The sequence below is a fragment of the Silene latifolia genome, chromosome 10 (assembly GCF_048544455.1).
Source record: "Silene latifolia isolate original U9 population chromosome 10, ASM4854445v1, whole genome shotgun sequence".
NCBI lineage: Eukaryota > Viridiplantae > Streptophyta > Magnoliopsida > Caryophyllales > Caryophyllaceae > Silene > Silene latifolia.
This window is the reverse complement of record NC_133535.1, coordinates 16,444,949-16,464,528: the sequence shown is the minus strand read 5'-3', so window position 1 is coordinate 16,464,528 and position 19,580 is coordinate 16,444,949. Positions and strand designations below refer to the sequence as shown.

General features: G+C 36.7%; 1 protein-coding gene across 1 annotated transcript; it reads right to left on the bottom strand.

The window, feature by feature from the left end:
* Window positions 1–17,554: 17,554 nt before the first annotated feature.
* On the bottom strand, window positions 17,555–19,003 carry LOC141607878 (3-ketoacyl-CoA synthase 11-like). Its single transcript, XM_074427228.1, has one exon. The coding sequence runs from the start codon at window positions 18,946–18,948 to the stop codon at window positions 17,602–17,604; it is 1,347 nt and encodes a 448-aa protein (XP_074283329.1). The 5' UTR covers window positions 18,949–19,003; the 3' UTR covers window positions 17,555–17,601.
* Between the last annotated feature and the right edge of the window lie 577 nt (window positions 19,004–19,580).

The window sequence follows — 19,580 nt, the reverse complement described above, 5'->3', positions numbered from 1 at the left end:
TCCAACGTTGGCCCGTCTCGGGGCTTCCTCCTCCTCAAAAACCTCCTCCTCAAGGACCTCGTCCTCAGCAGCCGTCACCGCAGCGGTAAAAGCCTGCTCTAACGCCTTCTCAAGCGAACGATAAGGGTCAAGAGTGGTGTCCACATCCATGGGAGCTCTCCCAGACGTAGAAGCCTCATCACTTGCAAAATTAAAGTGAATTTAGGCCGCGTCAAATGACGACAAGCCTTAATTAGGGGATTTTCGAGTTTTCAAAGCTCCGAAATCGCTCTTTTCTCGCCATCTTTGGCAATTTTCCCACAAACCCGTCCGCTCATGTGGTAATTTGGGTCCAGTCAAGCCTAAGTTGAAGCTTAGTCATGGGTTCGAGTCGGAATTTCGACAGCATTTCGTTATAACGGCGATTATGCCCTAGAAAAGTGTCCTGAAAAAGCCGTCACAAATCAAAATTCCAAAATGGTAGGAAGTTTACCCATCATACAAGGATTCCAAATATCAAGTTTCGTCAAAAATGGGCAATTCTAAGGCTATTTTCGAAGCGATTTACGGTTTAGCTGTGAGACCGTCACAATTTCACTCAAATGCTCAAAACTCAACGAAAATTCAAAACAAATACATGGTTATGATCCTTTTAGTACCAATTAGCCATTTACAAGGACAATTTTACAAGGCAAAATCATTTGGGGGAAAAGCCCCAAATTTTCGACATATTTAGGGTTGAAAACCCTAATTTGTTGGTCCAATTTGATCAATTATAGAAGATTAATGCAAAAGTAATACACATACCTCGATTGGTCATGGCAAATGCAAGCTTTTGATCAAATTTTGACGAGAAACGGTTGGAATTTGAGAGTGTAATTAGGATTTTGTGTTTCGAAATTATGAAACAAAACCCCTGTTTCATCGAGTTTTTACTCAGGAAAGCCACACCCAGGAAAAGACGCAGCAGGTGCTGCGCCTCTTCCAAGAGACACGGCTCTTGCTGCGCCTCTTCCTCAGTTTTCCTCCATATGAATTTTTGAAGATTCGTTATAAGTTCGTTATTTGTGGGCCCATCTTTGGTGCGCATGTTCCTCGATGCCATATCACATATTTGGTCCATTTGATATTTATTCTTCGCCCGGACCTGTATTTCCAACCCAACTGCAGACTGTCGTCATATTTTTTACCAAGACCTTGCTTGTCACAACGAGCGAGTATTCTCTGACAGGTGTTTCGACACACCTTTATTATATTCCCCCAGCGAGAGTACACCGACAGACAATCGTCCCTCTCGAGACACGGAGATCAGTTCCTGATTATGTTCCCCCAGCGAGTTCACGACAGGCATTCGTCCTTCTCGAGAGATGGAGATCAACATCGACCCCAAGTTCTTCTGAAGTTTGTTTGAAGCCGAACCAAGCAGATTTCTCCAAGCTGTTCCTGACTACGTCCTGCTGCCTCTCTTCCAATATCGCGTTTTTGTTTTCCCTGGAGTTTCAAGGAATTTCAGGTATGGTCACTTCTTATGGCTGGCGAGCCTCCTTACGTAGTCTAATGGACTTTAAACGACCCTCCAAGATAGTCGACAGACTCTAAAATGTTTCCGACAACAGGTCCTTGGCTCAGACCCTTTGAGCCGCCTCGCGTCGCCAAAGTCGTCAGGTTGTAATCTTCGATTGACCTGATGGCTATACTGTTGGAATATGTGTCCTCCGACAATAATGCGATCACAACTGTCGATCATGATGATCACATGTTTAAATCTCATTTTAAAGGATACAATTGGGAAGTAATATTTTACTGTCAACTGGTCCACACATATCGGTAATGATTGGCTGACTAGAGTTTGACATTACTGTTGTGCGGCGGTGGTGATCAGTTGATCCCCTTAGGTCATACCTAAAGAGTAACACTCTTAATTGATTATTTAATTGATCGTATGACAATACGGGTTAATTAAATTACTTAAAATTGACGGACGATTTTGGAAGTAATATTTACGTATCTCATTATAATTTGATTAAATAAGATACGGTCTAAGTGATCGAATTGTTTTGTTACTTAGATGAAATTATTGTTTAAGGAAACAATTGCATTTGAATGAATAATTTATTATAAATACAAGATGTTGTGATTTATAATTGGTAAAATATTTTGGTACAAGTAATTATGAATTACTAAGTCAATTTTGTATATGACGTATTTTTATTAATGCGTTGATTTTTAATATGTTAAAAATACATAACAATTTTACATGACATGTGACTTGTGATAAATTGAAAAATTGACAAAGATAAAATGGAATCCATTTTATCTTAATATGGACCGAAATTAGGGGTGATATTAGGAAAATATTATGTTGATTAAGTAAGTGGTAAACATAATCATTTCTTCCTAAACCTAGCCATGCAAACCTAGTACCTCTTGTGAAGAGCACCTTGCTCATGCATTGGGCACAGTAACTCCCCCTCCTACCCGGTTTTGGGAAGGAAAAACCATGGTTTTTTTTCTTCTAATTTTACCTAATATACACTACTTGAATATTAGTATATTCATTCATTCATTAACACATCTAAAAATAAGAGTTTTTAGAGAGATAAATTCTTCCTCTTTCTCCCTTCTCTTAGCCGAAATATTAAGAGAATAAAATAATATTTTGGTCAATTTTATTCAAATTAAAGTTGTTCTAGTAATAATAATATTAATTTTATTAAGAGACTACCTTGGGTATTAATCTTTGGGAGGGATTCTACACTTGAATCCTTGTTCATCCAATATTTGGAGAGCTCAAGAACAAGTGAGTAGGAGAACTCACTTGTGCCTAAAAATCCGAAATATCAATGTAAGGGTTGATGATTTCTTCCTTATTTTTATTATTGTTTGCATGCATAAGATCAACATTTAATTTTATGACTAAATTAAATTATCACATATATGAATATGTCAAGTAATGAGATATAGATTTCTAACAAGCGGTATCAAGAGCCTTAGGTTGTTTGCATGCAAATCGGTTATAATTTTTCCGAGTAATACGATTAACATATAAAACTTATAAATTTGTGTTATTATGATATATCACGAAATAATTTTTGCTTGTTAAAGTTTCTGGTCCTAAAATGTATTTAGGATATTTTGGTTAATTTATGGATTTTTATTGTTCATCTTATAAAATAATGGCATTAAAAATGTGATTTTAGGATAAAAATGTCATTTTCGGACTAAAACTAGCTAAACTTCGAATTTTCCAGTGGTTTTTGGATATGTTTTCACATATATTATTTTTAGATGACCTGTAAAGTTTCATAATTTTTGAAGTTTTTATGCTCGAAATATGGATTTTTCATGATAAAAATCGAATTTAAATGAAAAATAGGTTAATATGAGATAAATTTCGAATCTGGTCATAGAAATTTAGTATGTTGTCACATGCAATTTTACAATATGTGTGTAAAATAATAGGCTATAATGAAGTTTTATGCATAATTTATGAATTTTTGATGAAAATAGCATAAATAGTGACTTAAATTAGTGAATAATTGCTAAAACATACTTCATGACTAAGGAAAAAACGTCACATGTTGCTTTTTATTATCTTTTTCAGATATAAAATTGAAAAGTTGATGAATATAATTTTTCTCATATTTTTATGATTATAATTGATAAATCCGATAAACCGCAACATAGTTTTTCCGATAATTTTCGAAATTTTAACCTAAGTTTTTTGAACATTATGAGTGTCATGGTATTTTTTCCAGAATGTTCATGAGTTTAAATTTCAAATTTTGAATTTATTTGAAATTTTTGTGATTTATTTGAAGTTTATGGTTTTTTATTGTAATTTTGAGTCCAATAATGAACAATTTTAAGAAATATAAGTTAATTATAGTCAAATAGTTAGTGGAGACTAATTTTGAGTCCTAAGTTGGTTAGGGTAATTAACTTGTGCATAAATATGATTTTATGTAATTTATTGTGATTTTAAAAGGTTGAATCACGCAAATCCGTAAAAACCGATTAATATACGATATTGGCTCCTTAAAGGCGATTTAGCATAAAATTGGGCATGTTCATACATATTATAATGCTGTATTTTATCTACGATTGTCATAATTTTATTTTATGTAATTTTTGAATTATGTAATTTTTACTTAGTATGGCCTTAGTTTTTAATTGGTATTACCCGAAATGTATGGGAATATCGATTCGATTGTAATTTATTGTGATTTCGTATCACCGTTTTGTAATTTAATAGATTTATTTTATTTTAATTACAAATGTATAATAGGAAATTATGTAATTTGTTATGTAATTTATTTATTTCAGAGTTCCTTGAAGACGGTGTCACTCAAGAAGGCGATACATAAAGACGGTGTTACCTCGAGATCCGTGCCAAAACCGAAGTTCAAAGGACCAATGGAGTTGGTTTCCGAATTTGTAAGAGTTAATTAGATTTTCTATTTTAGGAAGGCCATACTAGGATTTAATTTATGCTTTGCATTTTAATTATATGTCGCATGCATCGCTAAATCGCCATAACTAAAACATGCATTATCATTTTATCGAGTTTATCGACCGTGTCAATTAGAATTATCGTAGTTCACCGCTTTAGTTCACTTAAAACGTGATAGATGATAAATTGGCATGACCTCTCGCTAAAAATAAACAATTGAGACTTAGCCTTACCAAAGAGTAGAAACCATGAAAACCTATTTCGCGAGGGAGTGCACTCGGCCCTACCGGGGTACAAACCTTGTTACGTAGGGGAAGTGGGTGATAAATGTCTATCCACCGAATTCATGTTGATAAGGGATGAATCGGCCCTACCGTGCCCAAATTGATGTGGATTTGGATCATGGACACATTTATTCCAAATTTGGATTAAGCTCAACGGAAGTATTCGTGACCGTAGTCGCATGTGTTCCGGGCTAAAGATAAATGTTAATGTAATTTTATCGACCAAGAGTTCTAGAAGTAGAATCGATTAAAGCGTTAATCCACCGAGTTATATTGATAAGGGATGAATCGGCCCTACCGTGCCCAAGTTAATATGAATTTAGGTCTTGGAATCATTTATCAAGTTGGGTAGAGGTCACTAGATAAATGCAATAAAACTTGTTTAAATTAATTTTTACGAGTATTATTATTATGAAAACGACATATGTTTTATTCCTTCTATTTTGTTTTGTAGACCACTTTCATTTCTCATAACAAATGGCCACTCCAAACACCAACGCCACACCTCTCACTAATACTTCATGGATCCGATCCTTCATGGATCATTGTAAACTTGAAAAGAATGGGTCAAATTTCTCCGATTGGGATGCCCAACTCAAATTAGCCGCCCAAGGTGACGACAAGCTTCGTTACCTCACCGAGGCCTCTCCACCCGAACCTAATGCTAGGTCGAGTGCCGCTACTAGGGAAGCATATGAGGCTTACCATAAGGAGTCCGCCGCAATGAAAAATGTGTTGATCTTTGCGATGGAGGCGGATCTCCAAAGGAGAGCCTTTAAGATGGGAACCGCTAATGAAATCTATTCCAAGCTTGTGACAATGTTTTCACAAACTCCGCGGAATCGTTCAATATGAGGCGGCCGCGGCATTCTTTGATCTCGACTTTAAAGAGGGCCAAAAGGTTAGCCCTCATGTGCTCAAATTGATGGAGCTAGTCGAGACCTTGAAGATTCAAAAGGTTGAAATCCCCAAAGAACTCATTGTAGATAGGATTCTACACTCCTTATCCAAAGTCAAAGCGTACGTTCAATTCCGGGTGAATTTTAACATGCAAGACAAGGGCGTGTCTCTTGAAGAGTTGCACAAGTTACTTGTGCAAGCCAAAAGAGACATGGGGTTAAATGTTAACCCACCTAAGGATGTGCTTAACATAAGCACCAAAAGCAAGGGGAAGTTCAAGAAAAATGGGAAGAAGGGTAAGAAGCAAGCTCCCACTTTCACCAAGGCTAAGACTTTTGAAGCTAGCACTTCCAAGATCAAGAAGGGTCCTCTTGATAAATGCCATTATTGTAATGGTGTTGGACATTGGAAAAGAAATTGTTCCAAGTATCTTGGTGACATCAAAGCTGGAAAGATCACTCCAGTAGATAAATGACTATCCCTTCTTTTATGTTTCTAATTCAACTATGGTATTGTGATACAAAGTTGTGATAATGTATCCCCTTTTTATTGTAAATAGGGCCTCCACCAAGCAAGGACAAGGGAAAAGAAAAGCAAGTTTGAGAAACCATCAAGGAGCTAGGAGTAGCTTCCATGAAGCTTGGCTTTTTATTGTCTTATTTTAATTTATGTTTCGAATTTTAGAACCTTTTGATTTCCGTGTTCGACATGGAAATGTATTTTGGATAATGGTTGTATTTTGGATAATGGTGGCTTGGTTTGCAACCAAAGTCACCCGTTTTATCGTATTTTATCCTTGTTCTAAAATTCGTCTTTATCCGCTTGCTCATAGAAACATATGATCATTTAAAGTGATCTAATAAACAACTATAATGATGGGATTCATTATATGTCCACAAGCTTAAGGCTTGTGTATGATCAATTATAAAGTGATATTGAGTTGATGAACTCTCTTAAAGGAATGTCAATCACCAAGTACACTTATCAAATTTAAAACAATTAGTCAACCTATGAGATAGTCCTCCTTGTACTTCAAAATCATTATTTGTGTCTCATAAGTTATCTTTGAATCTCTAGTGTATTCATTCTAAAGATAGAGTGGGAGAAAATGAAGACACAAAGAACACCAAGCAAAAATTTTGTGTACTTGTGTAAATGAGATCTACGCAAGAAAGAATGATTTGTATACCTATATAGATAGTATACTCGAATAGATGAGATTTATGGTCTCAAATAGATGATATCTACATGTGAAAAGAGACCAAGTGAAGTAATCAAAAGAATATGTTCTCAAGATAACTACACGAGGAGACCAAAAAGAAGTTTTGGAATAAGAATGACTAATGTAAAGTCTTAACAAGAGTTTTTGACTAGTTTATGAACAACATTTGACCAATAGTTTCAATATTGATATTTACTTAAGAGCCTAAATGAATCAAAGTTGCATCCTAGAAAATAAATGAGATTTATGACTAAAAGTTGCAAAGATTGATATATTGATATCCACAAGAGCTAAGTTAAGTATTAACCACGCTAATGTCATTACTTAACCTCATTATGAAAATAAAATGGTTAAACCTCCTTCCAAAAGAGATATTTTGAGAAGGACATGTATTAGATATAATTCACATTTAAATAATGACATTGCTACGCATCATTATAAAATGAATGAGTTAGAGATTAAAACCTCTTTCCATAAGGTTAAGATTAAAACCTTTTCAAGATAGGTATTTTGAAAGGATATGATGGGAACATATATGGTTTTATCTTAATAACTTAGCAAAGCAAAATATATTTCAATTCTTGAAATGTTTCGATTGAGTAGTCAATTGCGAAACATGTGGAATTAAGTGGGAGTTGGAAATTATCATGTGAAGACATGGAATTTAGTGGGAGGAATCATCTTGTAAAAGTTTATAACTCATTACTCATTGAGAATGATGAGCTAATACTATTCTTCCACTAAGAAGTATTTGAGTTTTCAATTCTGGATGAAAATGGACTATGATGAATCCAATCACATCATGAGATGTTGGATAGGTATTGAGATATTTACATCGAATCAACGAGAAACGTAGGTTATTCATGTTAATGAAAATGGAATTACCATTAGCAGTCATGGTCGTTCATTGAACCTAAGAATGGTTGATCACATGATTATTAGTTACTAATGTTTCCGCCATTAGAATAATCACGCACATGTCCAATAATGAATCATATGCATAAGAGCATGATGATTCATTGGCAAGCCATAGAAGAATCGTCATGTATTCTCGAGGAGAATCCGATGAGCGATTTCAGTGTTGGACAGAACACTCTATTATGTGTCAAGAAGTTGCACATATTAAAGTTCGAACACACGTAAGGATTTATGAAAATCCTAAGCTATTCAAGCTAAAAAGAGAAATGAAAAGTTTGGAAAGATACTTAGTTAAAGTAAGAAGTTACTCAAAACTAAAATTTTCTAATATGCTAGGACTAATGAGAAGTGCTAGGATAATCATCTTGACAATTGTTGCAAGACTCTACAAAACATATACCTAGTGCATTGTGAGTGGGTGGAGTACTTGACCAGTGCAAGTCATATCATCCACCACAAATTCGTTGGTTGTGTGATAAACAACCAGGAAGTTCTTTCAAGATAAAGAACCCAAACCGAGGTTGGGAACCTGTATGTATACTTGGTAAGGTTCATGCTATGAGAGATAACATGAATGTAAAGGAAAATGCGATAAAAGAAGTTTGAACACATGGACAAATGGTATGTTAAAACTTCTATTGCAATCGACTAGTGTTAATACACTTACGATATGCATCACAAGGGTGTAATACGGTATTGACTACCCGAATGTGATGTCGACATTTGTCATTTGAGTTATTATTAACTCACCCTATACTTTGTTACATCCAAACGGGTTGTAGTGACAAATTGAACCCCGTTAAAGTGAACACGGATTAACATAGTATTCGCCCATAGTCACTTATATGAGGTGACGTCTCGAAGTGACTAGAGTGTGATGCAATTGATGGAAAGTTCATGTGCCATAGAGTCATATGAGAATGACTAGTCGATCACATAGGCAGACTGTTAGGAACACCTTGTCGGGCCTTATGACCGCTTATAGAGTTCTGGCAAATTTATATAGCCTAGTCGTGGCGAGAGCTACTATAGTATTCTAATGAGTCGATTCTTTTGACTAAAGACTATTCGCCTAAGATGGCACAGTTTCAGATTAACTTTGATTTGTGTTACTACGACCTTCGTAAATGGTGTCAAATGGGCATATTTTGGGTTATGATGGCTGTGGCTAGTCGAAGGGAATGAGTGCGATAGGAATTGTCCACCCCTAGTCAGGGTTATAACAATATCTCAGGGCCACTCGAGGAGTAAAGAACTGGAAATGCGTGGCCACGCTCGGAAGATATCTATGGTAGATAAATCCGGTCAATCAGTTATTCTCCAGATCGAGGAAACCACTCTCGATATGATCACTTGCAAGTACGACCTGAAAGACACCTTGCATTGAGTGGGAGATAGTAATAGGACAAGAGAATTGGTGACGCACACTTGTCGAGGACAAGTGGGAGATTGTTGGAATATGTGTCCTCCAACAATAATGCGATCACAACTGTCGATCATGATGATCACATGTTTAAATCTCATTTTAAAGGATACAATTGGGAAGTAATATTTTACTGTCAACTGGTCCACACATATCGGTAATGATTGGCTGACTAGAGTTTGACATTACTGTCGTGCGACGGTGGTGATCAGTTGATCCCCTTAGGTCATACCTAAAGAGTAACACTCTTAATTGATTATTTAATTGATCGTATGACGATACGGGTTAATTAAATTACTTAAAATTGACGGACGATTTTGGAAGTAATATTTACGTATCTCATTATAATTTGATTAAATAAGATACGGTCTAAGTGATCAAATTGTTTTGTTACTTAGATGAAATTATTGTTTAAGGAAACAATTGCATTTGAATGAATAATTTATTATAAATACAAGATGTTGTAATTTATAATTGGTAAAATATTTTGGTACAAGTAATTATGAATTACTAAGTCAATTTTGTATATGACGTATTTTTATTAATGCATTGATTTTTAATATGTTAAAAATACATAACAATTTTACATGACATGTGACATGTGACAAATTGACAAAGATAAAATGGAATCCATTTTATCTTAATATGGACCGAAATTAGGGGTGATATTAGGAAAATATTATGTTGATTAAGTAAGTGGTAAACATAATCATTTCTTCCTAAACCTAGCCATGCAAACCTGGTGCCTCTTGTGAAGAGCACCTTGCTCATGCATTAGGCACATTAACTCCCCCTCCTACCCGGTTTTGAGAAGGAAAAACTGTGGACAAGGCCCTCGGGAACTGCGTCCGCGGGATCCACACTAGGCATAATCGACTCGAGGTTCTTTCGAATCGAATTAAGACATATTAGAGTCGCCACCAAGTTTTTTGGGAACTTGGAACCGTTCAAGTCAACTTTACACCTTTCATCGAAAAGCATAAAGCCAATCGACTACGAGTGATTAAAGATAAAGACTTGTACCCTATATCACTCGATTTGAATGACTCTCGTAATCCAATGGTATTTAGACGGATCCACAAACCATAGATCTTGAGTAAGGGGTGAGGGTACGTGTTGGGAAGCCCATAAGGACAGCCAACCCCGCCCGTCAATAACGGCCTCTACTAAGTCAAGTATGGATTTCAAACAAGGTCATAGCTACTACGATATATGAAATGCAAACATTGTTTTCAAAACCCTAACATGTGAAGTTTCTATGTCGATTTAGATGCAACTAAACTAACTTTGTCAAAGTTGTAATTTAGCATGTGGGTTGATTAATCTAACAACATACAAAGCAAACAAGGCTTAAAGGGGGAATGGGGGAGCCGTTGGGATCTACCTATTACAACCCGGGCATTTCATGCCGACACAACGAGAAATTAGAAATACAACTCGATCTAAATACAATTGCTACATACAAAACCGTACACGACAACACACACGGCCAATCGGCCTAGAAAAACGTGCACAAGAGGGGTGGCCCACGGCTTACATGACCCACGGCCTTGGGTCACTCCTCGTGATGTGTGCTTTCGCTTGATCTTATCGAATTAGACATTGGGCTACGCACCAAAGCATGCATTAGCATAAATCGGGCCATGTTGCTTTAAACAACATGCGATTTACTACGCTCTTACATGCATTGGGGAACAACCGTCTAACCAAACAAGACTAAGGTTTTTTAAAAGAGGTTTTGACTCGATAAAAGAAAACTAACTCGAAAATTACAACTCGATAAACAAACTATAAATTACGAGCTACAAAACAACAAAGAACAAATGATAAACAAGAAAAGAAAAACGAAATGAGAAAGACGAGAGACACGGCCAACTCACGGCCCAAACCACGGCCACCCTCACGGCCAAGACAAGGCCATCCTAGTTACTAGGTTAGGTTCATTAGTTAGATCGAATGATTGCGAAACGGATTAGAAAACGAGTTAGAAAACGAGTTATAAGACAGGTTGATCGATTGAGAAGAAACGCGCGAGTGTGTTATTCTACACGGCCTAAAGGGTCCAATTAGGTCACGATATCATAAGATTAATGCTTACTTGTCGAGTGTTAATAGGAAGGTGCTAATCACGCACTCCTATGCTAGCGAGAAATCAAGTGATAAGAAAGATGTATTCAATTAGGTTATAGAATTGTTAATCGATTTTTAAAGCTATGTCGATGTACCCTAATGTGTCTAATTAGGTTATTAAATTAATCTAATGTCATCTAAATACGTCATATGTTAACAATCAGAGGTTAAACTAACATACAACGGGTTCTAGGGTGTGTCGAGTTGGCCGAAATAACAAAGGGGTCAAAAGCGAAGAGCGAAGTTAGAAATTCGTTTATTTATGCCCTACCTTGAACACGAGGATATGTAAATGAGACGGGGGTGTACGACCGACTGAAGTAGCGGTTTATTTTCCCATCTCAAGTCAACGCGGGTGTTCATGGTGGTACTTTAACTCATACTCGGACTAAACTAGTTTCATAGTTAATTTAAACAATCGATAAACAAAAACGATAAACGAATAAAACAAACTATAAAAGAACAAGCATAAAAAACGAAATAAAAAGGGAGAAAGAGGAGGATTTGATACACCCTCAACCTACATGTATCGTTGACACCTTCTTGGGTCGTAATCGATGGTAGATTTTATCTCGAGAGGCCGTCGTCGACGAAGAAACAAACAAACACGCGTTTTTTGACAAATCTGGACAGCAACTTTCAAACGATGATTTCTCCCTCGTTTCACGACGAAAATTCGATTTAAAAGATGTTTTGAAAAGTAGAAAGAGAGGAGAACAGGGATATTAAAGCAACCCCTGCTCGTTTTGGGTTATTGGGCACGAAAAACGAGCACGAACAGAACTGGACAGACAAGAATAAACCGCAAAAACAGAGTGTATAACACTCTGTTTTTCGAGGGATTTCGTGTACTCTCAAGGGCAATTTGGCTCGTAAATCTTTGTCTAATGTGTAGATGGATGTTATGTGGTTAATTAGGAACAAGAAAATCGAGTTTTGACGGAGGTTTGATGGAGGAACGAGTTGCTTTTCGAGGAGGACACACAAACAGTTCAGTTTGTGTGTCGGTTTTGTTTAGGGTTTTTGGGAGGCAATTAGGGTTTGTTTCTGAGGTTTAAAGCTTGTGGGTGATGGTAGGATGTATGGAGAACTTAGAGGAATGAATGTATGGTGAAGGGGCGGTATTTATAAGGAGTTAAAGTAGGTTAAAAGAGAGGGAGAGGCAGTCGGGCTTCATCACGCATGGCTGCTGTCCAGCAGCTTTTGTGAGGGTTTGAGGGGGGTTTTCTTGGTGATTAAGCTAGGATAATATGGGTAGGATACTAGGGTATGGGTTAGGGTTAATGGGTACGGGTCTTGGTAGTGTTTGGAGCGGGTTTTGGGCTCGGGATTGAGCTGCCAAAACAGGGGGGCTGCTCGGTTTAGTGCGGGCTGTTGGGGACGATTTGGGGATGGAATTTGGGCCGTGGGTAGGGGGTTCGAACAAGGGTGGATGGGTAGAGGCTTGGGTTGGTTAATGTACTCGAGATTCGTGCCAATTCGTAAAGGAAACGGGCTCAAAAACCGAGCTAAAATCGAGCTCAAAGAACAAGTTTAAAAACGAGTTTTCTTCGCTTTTTAAAATCGATTTTTCAAATCAATTAACCCATTAAAATAAATGACTTTTCAAATCAAATATACTCATAAAATGATTTTTCAAATCAAATATTTATTTTATTTTCAATAAAATAAACTTGGGAAAATAAATTCAAAATAAAATAAAATAAATTGAATTCACCTAAAAAAACCATAATTTAAATATCATTTAAATTAATAAAATGAACTCACTTAAAAAACATTAATTTAAATATAATTTAAATTAATAAAATACTTCATCGACGACGCCCATTCTACATCGTAAAACGAGCTCCAAATAATGACAATGACAACTAAAGAATACATGTGTCCTATCATCATCGGGTGTTTGTCGGGTTCTCTATAAATTCCAATATCGACGGATACGGGTATCTACAAAAACCATGGGTTTTTTTTCTTCTAATTTTACCTAATATACACTACTTGAATATTAGTATATTCATTCATTCATTCACACATCTAAAAATAAGAGTTTTTAGAGAGATAAATTCTTCCTCTTTCTCCCTTCTCTTAGCCGAAATATTAAGAGAACAAAATAATATTTTGGTCAATTTTATTCAAATTAATATTGTTCTAGTAATAATAATATTAATCTTATTACGAGATTACCTTGGGTATTAATCTTTGGGAGGGATTCTACACTTGAATCCTTGTTCATCCAATATTTGGAGAGCTCAAGAACAAGTGAGTAGGAGAACTCACTTGTGCCCAAAAATCCAAAATATCAATGTAAGGGTTGATGATTTCTTCCTTATTTTTATTATTGTTTGCATGCATAAGATCAACATTTAATTTTATGACTAAATTAAATTATCACATATATGAATATGTCAAGTAATGAGATATAGATTTCTAACATATACTTTGACTTTCGCCTTGTCCAAGCCTCAGTCAAAGTGGGGGCTCTGTAGATACCTCATTTCTGCTCCTCCCGCAAGCCACCCGGTGATGATTGGGCCGCATGTTTGGTATACGGAACGATTTGTGACAGTTCGTAAGTTTATCGTCAAGTGATCGCTCAAACACTTGTGTCTACCTCTTAATTATCATCTACGCGCCGATACGGTCGTTTTGGCAGTAATTAGAGTACATTTGGAGTCCGGGTCAAAATCCGTCTTCATTTTCTAATAACCGTTTAAAATGCCGAGTCAGAATATCCTGGAATGTTCCGGATGTTTCTATTCCATATTTTCCAATCTTTTAATCTTTGGTAAAATATCTCCCGCAATATTCACACAAAATATTAAGGAAACGAGATTAATCCGCTATTCCATAATAGAAACGCGGAAATCTTTCTTCCGCAGGAGGAAACCACTGAGGAAAGGACGCAGCAAGTGTTGCGCCTCTTCCAAGAGACGCAATGCCTGCTCCGCCTTTTCCTCAGTCCTTTTCTGCGTATTTCTTCGTATCTTTTCGAGATTCACTTCCAAAGTTTCTCCGAAAACCCTACTTCCGTCGTGTGATTAGTATAAATAGAGACCTTCGGTCTCACATATTTCTCACGCGAGTGTCCGCCCTTCTCTTCTCCCTTTGCATTCTAGACCGCGTTCTTTCTTTTTGGCGTCTACGTGCTTGAACATTCGACCACGTAAGCTCGGATCTTTCTGAGTACCAGCCTCGTTTGCATGACCTACCAATTTGACCAACTCCACATCAATCAACCTTAATCAATCTGTTTATTTCCTCCTAGAGGGCACTTTCGTCGTACATTCGAGTCGAGCATCACTAAACGTTAACTTAGTTCATCTCGTTTCGTCAAACATGTAAGTCTGAGGGTGTAAATCTTTCTTTTATTATTGTTCTTTATTATTGTAATCATTAATGTAATATTTATGTCGAAAGTATTCTTAAAATCGATTTGTAAAACCTTGTTTTAAACCCTTTTTACGAATTATCAGGAGACAGACGTCGAGAAAGGACGCAGCAACTGCTGCGCCTCTTCGTGAGGCTGCCGCAGTTCCTGCTTCCTTTCTTCTTCCTTCGTCCTTTGTTAATCCGTTTGTTTTACTTTTGTTTTCAGTTGTTCGTTGTTTCAGCGACATAATAATTTGTATATGATAATTATAACCTGTAATGCATTAATCATTCATCATTAATTTATCGTCATTAAATACCGACTTAAATCCCTTATAATTCATATTTGTGGGTTTTCGTCATTAAAATCAATTCGGGTTTTTAGAGGTTCGATTCATCCATATTGAGTCTCTGAAATTCGTCGTTGACATATTTTCATCTGTTGTTTATCGTCACCACCATGAATTCATCATTAATAACCTGTTTAGTTTATTTTATTTGATTAATTGTTAGTTTGTATTAGTAATTAACCTTTTAATCTTATTAATTCATTCTAATTGTTTTCGTTCATGTTTTATTGTTTTTATGACTTTAATCACATGTAAATAATTTGTTAATCACTTCCATCCGAGTCAATTAATATTAATCAAGCATTAAAGTCACAAACGAACATTAACAACTCGCAATTCCGGCTTCACAGCCAGAACTGAGCTAAGGAACAGACGCAGCGACTGCTGCGCCTCTTCCAAAGGACGCAGCTCTGTTGCGCCTGTTCCTGGTTGATTTCTGTCTCTGAACTTCCGTTTTTGCTTTGACCTAGTTATTAATTACGTATTTAATTAACTATTACTCGTATTATCATTCATAATCTGTTCGTTTATTTATTTATTCTTTCTTTTTCCAAATCATCCGTTTTAAATGTATTTTCGACATAAATCATTAAATACGATATAATTATTGTAATTCATTGTATTTATTATTATATTTCTTTTATTGTATTGCTTATATGCCTTCACATGTAATCAATTCTAAATCATATTTCGACCTAATAAGTGCTAATTAATTCTTCACCGACTTAGTTAATTCTCACATGATAGGATTAAAACGTTGAATGTTGCATTGCATGCATATTAATCGACAATATATCAAGTATAGACGATTTCCCTAATCATTAGTAGAGGCCACTATCGAGGCGGGCGGGATTAGGTGTTCGATCAAAAGAGCTTCCTAATACGTACCCTCACCCCTTACTCCAGATCTCTGTGAACAACCGTGTTCATTGGCATCCACGAGAGTCATTCTAGACATAGAATGCTAAGGGTAACGAGTTCTTGGTGTCTATGTCACTACTTTGTGTCTTGACATGTCACGAGGTATTCAAACGGTTTCCAATTTTCCACAATAAATTGGTGGCGACTCCACAAATGCAAACAACAAAAAGAAAAGCTTGCTTCGCTTTTCGCCCCCGTGGGCCCGCGTCCACAATTTTCATGATTGGCGATAAGGTAGAGTTTCCCTACTCAGTTCCTGTTTAATTGATTTGAGATTGCTTTGTTGTATTGTGTATGATTGTTGTCTGCTGATCATCGTTGGAGTGGCCGTGTGGTGTTGGTATGGTGGTAGTGATGGTGTTGTGATGATTGTGGTGGAGTCACTTGCGGGAGTGGCTTCACACCCTAGTTCGCCCTCCGTGGAACCCGCCACGGGAGGGGATGTGCACATTAAGGGATATGGATATCGCTCGTTGATGAGCGGGATTTAGGTGAGGATTTGCTGCGGTCCCTCACTGACGGCGAGGATTACCTGTTGCGATGGGTAATCTGGCAGAGCTACACACTTCGGTGTGTAGTCGGTTACTGTGTGAGATCGGGAGACCGGAGATGGTCGATGATCAGCTCGTTGCTTTACATGCTTGACTTATTTCAATTGTTCAGTAACTGACCCCGTATTGTGTTTTCAAATCTGTGGTGATCCATTCGGGGATGGTAAGCAGTTGGCTTAGCAGGTACAGTTGGTTTGTTGCTGTTGGGCATGGAGGGAATCGAGTCACCACGCTACCGGCATAGGTGTTCTGACGCATGAGCTCTATAGCAATCATAGTTATCACTTGTATCCAGTTTTGCATTTTGGTTGTAAAGGATTAAAGTAATATATTATAAATGTTCTTTTATTGTCTATTTGATCTACTACCTTGGGTGACCGAGATGGTAACAGCCTTTCATGCTAGGGTAGTCCTTGGTAACGTAACTTTAGTGCATCAATGTTGGGGTTACTTTCCCAACATATCCAATAGAATTTGCAAAACTTTATCTTGAATGCAATTTTGCTAACCCTTAGGCGTCGCACTGTTAGAGTATAAAACCAATTTTGGAACTTCAACCATTAGCTTAAGCTTTTGGTTGAGATGGTTTCATGACATGGTATCAGAGACAGTGTGACCAAAAGGTTACGAGTTCGAATACACCAGGTATGGGGAGGCCTGCAGTTGCATCCACACTTGAAGTGAGGGGGCGTGTTAGAGTATAAAACCGATCTTGGGACTCCAACCATCAGCTTAAACTTTTGGTTGAGATAGTTTCATGACATCATGACACGCACGTTGATTACGATTAGTAAACTTGAAGAATGTAGTGTTTCTATTTAATAAATACTTCTTTCATTCAAATCATTTGTCCACCTTTAATTGAAATATATACTCATAATGAATAAAAAAAGTAAAAAGATGATTGAAACGTAGTAATTCAGATAGTATGAAGTGGTTTCTTTCATGAGGTAAACAAATCACAAGGGTGGAGAACAAGAGTTAGATCAAATGATAAGAGCTATCTTACCCCAGCCATGAAGTTAGGGGTTCGATTCTCACTCACAATATAATACGCTCATTCCTAAAGAGAAGTGAACTAGTAGTATATCAATGTAAAGATTACATAGGAACATCAATAGGAAAAGAATCAATTTCATCCATCCATGGATTTTTCTCTTGGGTAGGATTCACATTCCTTAAAGCTCTCCAAACAACACTATTACACTTAAAACCCGACCCGAATGCAATCTGCCATATCCGGTCACCCTTCTTAATTCGCCCTTTTGATTCAGTATACGCAAGCTCATACCAAATCGAAGTGCTCGACGTGTTGCCAAATCGATACAACGTCATCCTGGAAGGCTCCATATCCCAATCTGTGAGCCCCAAATTCTTCTGGACCCCATCTAATACACCTCTGCCACCAGCATGAACACAAAAATGATCAAATGCTAATTTAAAATTTGGAATATATGACTTTACCTTGGACGTTTTGAATACTTTTTTTACTACCAAAGTTCCGAAAAACATCAATTTTTCTGACAAAGGCAATACCAATGGGCCTAAGGCGGTCATATTCGCTTTTAGAGCATTCCCAGCTACACCAATTAAATCCTTAGACAAACGTATCCCCATCTTCCCTTGAGAATCTTCCCTCAGAGAGGCACAATCGAAGGCCTCGTCGTTGGCCCCTTTGTGGGTCCTTACCGTGTGGGCCAAGTCATACTTAGCCCACCTTTTATCGGACCTCTTGCTCGAAAGCAGGATTGCAGCTGCACCAATTCGAAACACACAATTGGAAACTAACATTGACCTCTCATTCCCAAAGTACCAGTTGGTGGACCCTGCCTCGACACTGACAACCAACGCGTACGAGTTCTTGTGAACTCGTAACAGGTCCTTGGCAAGATCGATTGATATTACTCCAGCACTACAACCCATTCCACTAAGATTGTAACTCATAATGTTGCTTCTTAGCTTGTACTTGTTCACTATTTGGGCCGATAAAGACGGAGTTGGGCTATAAAGCCCACAATTTAGAACCAATATCCCGAGCTTTTTTGGGTTAATATCGATTTTAGCAAAAAGATCGTCGATAGCCCCAAACATAAGAACCTCAATTTCTTTCCTTGACTCCGTAAAGGAAGGATTACAAGGAATGCGTAAGAGCGACTCGGGTAAGTATGTGTTATCACCGAGTCCTGATCGATCTAGAACCTTTTTTTGAAACTCGAGGCTCTCGTTCGAGAATGTGCCCCAAGATTGAGATAATTCCATTAGGGTTTTCTTTGAACATTTGCAAGTGTTGTCGGGTTTGTAACATGAAAAGTCTAGTAGATAAACAGGGTAAGGTTGAGTTTGGAAATAGAGGATTGCTAATAAAATAAGGATGATCAAGGTATTGATCAACCATTTCGAGTCGAATCGAAGATGTTGGAAATGGAAGTAGGAATTATCGATTGACATGGCGATGATAAGGATTAGGAATAAATAAGTAGTAGTTGATTTTATTTTGTATAGTATGGCCATTGTAACTCTTGGTATTGTTCAAATAGGGTGGAAAAGCTCAAGTCACGAATCTGAAATCAAATACAGAGTAAGAATGTTAATGTCTATTTATACAACACAATTCAAATAAACTATCAAAAATTTTACGGAATTTTCACATATTATCCCTAAGATTTGACACTTTGCAACAAATATTCAATTTTTTCAGCCGGAAAACTTAAGTAACCATATTTCGTGTGTACGAGTTCAGGAAATGACAATATTATCTATATAAATACAAAAACATTTCCTGCAATTCTGTATAGCCACATCACCAAATCAAATTTTTATTTTTATTTTCAAAATAGCAATCGTGGGCCTCATCCATTACTTTACATCTGAATTAATTTTTGTTGTTTTTTATATTTTGCTTACCTCAGTTTTTATAAACAAAATATTGCACGTAAATAATATGATTATGAAATTATGCAACACAAAATAATATACAGTAAGAAGTTTAATTACAATAATTGACAATAGTAAATATAATTACAACAGATTAGTAAATAATATTACAACTACCAATATACTAATAAATAAAAGTATTAAAG

Bases quoted from the DNA above. Each gene is read 5' to 3' on its own strand.
- LOC141607878 (XM_074427228.1), bottom strand. From the start codon at position 18,948: ATGTCAATCGATAATTCCTACTTCCATTTCCAACATCTTCGATTCGAC.